Here is a 7,720-nt window from a genome sequence, read left to right as displayed (position 1 = left end):
TATTGGAAGCAATATCTTTCTTCTTCTTTATTTCTTTGGCTGATTAAAACATAGAGTACAATTTTTTATTTTACAAACAATATTAAAGATATACATAAAAAAAACATAACAAACAAGCTAAACAATGACCAAATCAATCATAATGCTAGTTATAACTATTTCCTCTTTAGTGTGGAAGAGTTGGGATACTTTGTTCATTCCTAAAGAAATTACCAGGATCGACCTTGGTCTTCACATTCACCAACCTATCAAAGTTATGCTTGAAGTACTTAATGCCATAAACTCTCCCCTCCAAATAGCTTGAAATGCCATTAGCATTATGGTTGATCCCAATGTCAAGATCCTTGTAGTTGTAAAAGGCTTCCCTTGGATTTTTTGAAACAAAAGGAGTCATGTACATGTGGAGCTTTCTTGTCAATTCAATATAATGATCTGCTGCCTTGGTCCCTAGTATGTCCCAGTTTGTTGCATACTGAACCTTCCAAAGATTCCCAGCTCTATGAGGAAATGGAGTTGCCGACGCCGATATCTCACTCATTTTTCCGCCGTAGGGGTTAAAGGTCAACATTGGTGCCTCAAGCTCAATCATTTTCTGAAAAATCCACTTCAAACCAGTTTTTGGAATTGGTTTTTTGACATAGTCTGATTTTCTCTTCAAGCGTGTAAGAACTTGAGGTGTTCTAGAAAGCAAAGCTTCAGTAGCTGTCCCAGTTGGGAAGCTCGTCCAGAAAAGCACAGATTGAGCCCAGCTCATTTCGGCGCAATCAGATTGCTTCAAACCCAATTCAGGGAAGCTCTTGTTCATGATTGAAAGGAGCCTCTCAGAGTCTCCGAGAAACATGGCAATAAATGAAGCCCTAAGAGTCTTATTGTTTCCTCCACTATTATTTGAACTAGTACCATTTACAACATCCATGGTAAGCCTGATGAACAAGTCATCGTCAAGCTTATCCGCGATATATTGCCAACGGTAGACAATGTCTGTCGCATTTTGTTCCAGGATTCTTGAAACCCTGAAAACAGTAACTATTTCTGGAACGCGTACAAGATTAATTTTATACGCGATCACAACTCCAAAGCTGGCTCCTCCGCCTCCTGTAACGCCCAAAAAAGGTCTTCTCCCATTGATTTTCGGTCGAGAAGTTCACCATGCACATTCACAAGTTGTGCATCAACTATGTTGTCAACTGACAAGCCGTACTTTCTCATCATATTACCATATCCACCGCCACTGAAATGGCCTCCAACGCCAACTGTAGGGCAAACACCAGCGGGAAAGCCATGGGTTTTGCTTTTCTCGGCAATTCTATAGTAAACTTCACCAAGAGTAGCCCCCGCCTGGACCCATGCAGTCTCGGATTTGATGTCTACGTGGATGGACCGAAGATTAAACATGTCGAGGATGAAGAATGGAACTTCAGCCACGTACGAGACACCCTCGTAATCATGGCCTCCACTTCTAATCTTCATTTGCAAGTTATGGATCTGGGCACAAACAACGGATATTTGCACGTGGGACTCATGCAATGCAGTGAGGATGAGGAAGGGTTTTCGGGTTGTAGATGTGTTGAATCGGAGGTTTCGGATGTAAGATTCCAAAACGGATGAGTAGGAAGCATTGTTGGGAGAGTAAATTGCTGGGGCAATTGGGTAAGAAGGTTTGGAATGGTTTAGAAGGCAATGAACAAAGTTCTCAGGATCAGCTGAAGTTGCCCATGAAGTAGATAGAACCAAAAGAACTAAAAGTTGTAAGATATGTGGAAGCCTTGGAATTGCCATTTGTAGCATATATTTTGAATGGAAATTGTTTTTCGTTTGTATGTATATGACCTATCTCTAGATGTGGGTTGGTATTTATAGGAATTGGATCCTCTTCGAGGCAATGCCTCGAATGCTCTAATTGGATAACACAGGGTCGTTGAATTTTAATCCAACGACTACAATTATTATAACTTTTTGAGGAATCTTTTTGTTTGTAGCTGTTAGATCAAAATCTAACGGTCTGTGTTGTCCGATCAAGAGGATCCCGAGGCATTGCCTCGGATAGGATCCAATTCCGTATTTATAAAGGATATGGGTTTGACCGAGACAATTTCCCAAATTATGAATAGGAATTATGCACGTCACCTCCACCATTTTGACCTGTCTTCTGTAGAAAATTCAAAGCAAAAAATAAATATTAAATTATTTCTATGATCATGTTAGTACAAAATTAAGGCTGTATGACTTGAATGAGATCCCCACCGGATCCTTTTGTGAGGGTACTAGATATTTTCAAATCGTGTATGTTCATTATATATTATGAAGTTAGTTTTCATCAGATACTATTCATATTTAATTTTAAATAAAAGTATTTAAAATGATTTCTGACTGTATGATGTACAATGAACGAACACGATTTAAGGATCTCAGGATCCTCACAAAGAGGATCCGAAGAGGATCATCATTCGTATAACTTGCAACTACATCTACATATATGCAATATTATATGCTTTTACATGCTTTTGTAATTTGGAGGAAAATAATTAAGATCATCTCCAATCGACTCGACCAAAGGGCTATAGGGCTAAAAATAGTTTGAAATGACACAAAAACTGTCTCCAACCGAGGGCTAGGCCAAAGGACTTGTGAGCCCCACCGGGCCAAAACCACCAAATCAAGCCGGCGAGCTGGCCATTTCCAGCTAGCCAGCCAACCCAATAAGCCCAGCCCACTTTATTTTTATTTTTTTGGACAAATTTTTTTTCCTACATCATTTCTCACACACTTTTCACCATTTCATACTATCTTACCTCATTTTATTTCAATTCTTCACATCTATTCTCTTCCAATAATCTTTCCTTTAATTTTTTCAATAATTTTCAAATGGCCACCTCTTTCAATAATCTTTTAATATGTTCGAAAATCTTATTTTAATATGGTAATTTAATTTAATTAACTATACTAATTCAATTAAAATAATAAATTATGTTTGGCCTATAGCCCTTTGGCCTTCTTGGTTAGAGATGGTTTTTTGTCAAAATGCTATTTTGGCCTATCGCCATTTGGCCTCCTCGGTTGGAGATGATATAAAATATGATATGACACTGTTCATTAAAGTATAATTTTTTGCAGGACTATAGGACTAAACATAGCTCTCTAATCCTCTTACGGTTGAAGCCTAAGTGGCATGCGGAAGGGTTAGATTTCTTGGTAAGGAACTAGCTTGGGGCTGTGCAGATTTGTGCAGTTTCCTTTGGCTTTTGATGGAAACTCCAAGTTTAACTGTCTTTATTTTCTTGTTGCTTTTCCTTTGTCTTGGATGAATATCCATCTTGGTTTTTCCTACTGCTACAATAAAAACACAGCCATAAGGACGAGAGTGGAAGGTCCAGATCTTTTCCTCAATATAATCACCATTCGAAGTCGAGTGCTTACATACACATATTCATGTGCTGGGATTTGTCACCATTGGCCCTTAATTCATCAATTTCTATTGTTATGAACATTTTTGTCAACTCCGTCAGAACTTCCGTCAAAATGAGTCATGGTAGAATGATCATTACTACAATTAGGTTAAAGTTGGGAGACCATGCTCCAATTAGGTTAAAGTTGATGGACCATTACTCCAATTGGTTAAAGTTAAGCGACAATTACTACATTTATTTATTTATTTTGTTTTCCATATTTGTCCTTTGATTCAACCTCACGTGAGTGACACGTAGCTCATTTTGACGGAAATTCCGATATAGTTGATGAAAATAACTATAGCTGCACGTTTTGATAAGTTAAGAGACCAAAAATCATGAATTTTTAATTGAGAAAACCATTGCTCCGTCTCAATTAAAGTTGAGAAACTATTATTACAATTTCTTCTTAAAAAATCACATGGATCCCGTACATCGATTCATCAAAATGTAACATAAAAAAAACATCAAATAGCAGTCAAACGGTCAAACTATACATCTGATCAAGTACGTAATTTCCATTACTTTTTGTGATCAAGAATCCATCAACTAAACCAGATAGTTAGGCAGATAACTACGATACATGTCGCCAACGTTATCCGTTTTCCACTTATTAATTAATGCAAAATCTGCGCTGCCAAGAGAGTTTTGCATCAGTCAAAGCACAACAAAATAATAACTATAGACGGGTGGTTCAATGATAAATGACAGATTTTAAAGATTTTTTTAAATTAAAAATTAGAAATTTTAGGTTCGAAACTCGTTGCAGGTATGGAGGTCAGGTTTGTGGTCAAGGAAGGCTAAAATGCCACGGTGAATCTTTCCGACCTTCAAATGAATAGATAACCGTGATTTATCACGAGTTATCTTTTTTTTTTTTTTTTTAAATAAATGAAAAAAAAAACACAGCAAAATAGTCAAACAAACTATATAGATAAAAGTCAAATATATTATCACTGACCAGGCTAGATAAATCCTTTGGAGCTCGGAAATATTATTAAAAGATTAATCTGGGTTCATGTCAACGGATTTGGATCTTGCCGGATTTCCTTCTTGGAATCCTAGGCATCAATGAAGATGAACTGTTGATAAAAAATTGAACGGTCCCAATTAAATGCTTTTTATATTTTTAAAAGTAAAACATCATCGTTTTACATGAAAAATATTAAAAAAAAAATTATGTCCGCATGATTTTTGATCAACGGTCTGTGTTCGTTGATCCCTAGGATCCCAGGAAGGGGACCTGGCGAGGATCCAAATCCCATGTCAACTAATGCTAATTAGAGAATAATGCTAAGTGAGACAGGTTGCTTAAAACTCAAACGCTACGTCACGCAAAATCAAATCAAATCATGCTTAATTGCTAAATAAACATTCTCAAAACAAAATATAAATTAATTATTAGTAAACAATTCAATCCCTATTATATTCGATCAAATTAAAAAAAAATGAAAATCTAAGTCCACTGGTTGAATTGGTAAACATGTCCAACACTCAAGTTCGAGACTACTCTCTGCTAATTAGTATTTTTATTTATTTATAAAGAATGAAGATCACCTGGAACATCTCAAGTATTATTGCGTGTAAATTGAATTTCAAACTGCCGTGCATTATTTCTGGAAGCTAGTTGACAATACACGCAAAAGAAAATAATAATAAAACCTTTTATTGCTCTTACCTTTTTTTTTTTTTTTTTTTTTTTTTTTTTTTTTTTTTGTGTGTGTGTGTGTGTAAAGAAAAGTTTGGGGAGAGGGGATGTTATCCCATCCCATGGTCAAGGCATACAATAAGTCTTTTTGTGAATTTACAGAATTAGTCTTAGCTTATATTTGAGTTTTTACATATCGTCCATCAAAAAAATTTACCGACAACGAAACTCAAACTTAGAGCTTAGCCTAGCGAAGAGAGCGATCTTTACCAACTCGACTAAATCTCGTTGACTTATTGCTCTTTTTATTTTGATATCAAGGTACGTATACATGAGAGCATGCAGACATCACTAGACTCACTAGATAACCCATAAATTTGGTTTAATGTGATACGTGGCCATGCATGATGGAATGGAGTATGTGGAGACACAAATCCTCATGTTTGTGGATAAACTCTTTTGGGTTTGTGGTGAGGACGAAATAATCTTTGTGGCTGCCGAAATTGCTGCATCCTCCGCGTTATTTTTCAATAAAAGTAGCCAGAGACTCCCTTCCATCAAACTTTATATAGACATATGGAAAACAGTTTGAAATGGAATTTTCCACCATGCAACTTCTTTCCTCAACAAAATAATTTCTTCTTTCTAGATTTGAACGTGAATAATAAACAATTGGACGATTTCTCTTTTTTTTTTTTTTCTGAACTTGTAAAGAGTTGTCAATTTTTTTTCCTAATGTTTTGAATTTAGTTTACCCGTAAAGTTTTATAATTGGTCAATTTATCTCTTTAATTTTAATTTTAGCCGATTATTCCACTGAACTTTTAGAATTGGTCATTTCCCCTCTCACTTTAACTTCCTAAAATTCAAACAAAAAGTGTATGTTGAACTAGCGGAAGAGAAGAAAAAGAAAAAAACAAGATGTTGTCCATATTAGAATAAAATTACCTTTTTTGCAATTATAAAATTAAATTTTATGGGGAAAATTGGCTAATTATAAAAGTTCAAGTGGGGTAATCGACTAAAATTGAAGTTTAGGGGGAAATTGGCCAATTATAAAAGTTCAAGCAGATAATCGGCTAAAATTAAAGTTAAGGGAGAAGATTGGTCAATTATAAAAGTTCTGAGTAATTGGCTAAAATTAAAGCTCATGAAAAAAAAAACTAGCTTTTCCTTACAAGTTTGAGAAACAAATCAACAAATCCCTCAAAACAATATAAAGGTACATACAAATTTGCAGTTAGTCAAGTTTTTTCTAATAGTCAATCATTTTCTAAATTGTACCAAAATTGGTTCATTACATATGGGATCGATGGTCGGAAGATTGAATGGATTATCCCGAACCCGCCTCCGCCGCCGTCGCACGAACCATTTATGATGACCGCGTCTGGGTGGATTGTGGTGCTACCATTCCTTTAGGATACCGTTCGGCTTCAGTAAAAATTCTTCCCCTTTAGTTTTTATAGATATTGAGTTTGTACAGTAACTCAACTTTGAGTATGGAATTTACTTTGTTGGTTGAGTGGAGTTACGGTAGTTCAATCTATAAAGGAAGGACTGGAAAGGCAGACTCGATCCTTTCAGTCTCGAGGGATGGCTTCCAACCATTGAACCAAACAACCCGGTGATTCCTCTTCCATCAACATCTCTCGCTTTCTATGGGGAACTACATTTCATAGGCTGATCCGAATTAGGCTTTTTAGGACTTCTACGTGCAGGCATACCCTTTCTTTCTTCTAGCTAGGGTAAAGAGAAAGACTTATATTAGTATACCGACCCCTCCCTTACTCAACAGCCCTCGTTAAGTACACTTCCTTAAGTAACGTACACTCAACCCAGTTCAAGTGGTGAGGTTGTCATTGTAAACTTGAATTCTATAGCAGCAGACGCACACCCAATGAGAAAAGTATCTCGGTTGCAGCCTCTGTATACTTCTTGTATGATCCTATTTTGGTCTAGCATATTAGACCTTCATGATGTGCAATCCTTTTGGTTTTTTTTTTTAAAGAACCAACTGAGGGCTTCGCCACAGCGGTCCATTCTTTCCAGGGTTGGGAAGACTCACAAAGATATGATGTGCAATTTGGTTAAGATATTATGCTATTGTAGAACAACCATCAAATTTGGTCCAAATTAAAGGTAAAAAATAGATTAGTCAGAAAAGAAACCTAATCTTTCTAATCTTAATGTTTTTGAGAATTGAAAGAGATAAGTTTATTCATGACTAGTTTGTTTAATTTCTTTAGTTTAAACAAAAATAGAAGGTTGTCATTCATTTCTTTACTTCTTCAATATACATCGCTTTAACATACATTAAATTAGTGAGTTAGGCAAAGCCACCCTTCGGCTATAGTAGGCTCCATCCCAGTGCAATATTCTAGTCAAATGAATTTCGTGCTTCAACTGTTTTGTAGTTTTGACCACGCTTAGACCCAAATATAAGATTTCAGTCCAAAATTTTCGGTGGTAATTATTTTCAGTACTCTTGGTTAACTGCGAGTTCAACTGTTTTGTATTTAGATTCAAATATAAGATTTGAGTTCAAATTCTTCGATAGTTATTATAGATAACATGAGGAAATACTAGAAAAATAAAACAATTCAATCTGGACAAATTTTCTTCGAAA

The 7,720-nt window shown here is 35.8% G+C and overlaps 1 protein-coding gene across 1 annotated transcript; it reads right to left on the bottom strand.

Annotated features, from left to right (window-relative positions):
- Nucleotides 1–1,836, bottom strand: LOC103952337 (berberine bridge enzyme-like 8). Its single transcript, XM_048582838.1, is given in 2 exon segments — nucleotides 1–1,098; nucleotides 1,101–1,836. Coding segments are annotated over 2 exon segments (1,620 nt in total). The 5' UTR covers nucleotides 1,789–1,836; the 3' UTR covers nucleotides 1–166.
- Between the last annotated feature and the right edge of the window lie 5,884 nt (nucleotides 1,837–7,720).

The sequence above is a fragment of a genome, unplaced genomic scaffold (assembly GCF_019419815.1).
Source record: "Pyrus x bretschneideri cultivar Hongxiangsu unplaced genomic scaffold, Pyrus_bretschneideri_v1 Contig19, whole genome shotgun sequence".
Lineage (NCBI taxonomy): Eukaryota > Viridiplantae > Streptophyta > Magnoliopsida > Rosales > Rosaceae > Pyrus > Pyrus x bretschneideri.
This window is presented reverse-complemented; position numbering and strand designations above follow the sequence as displayed.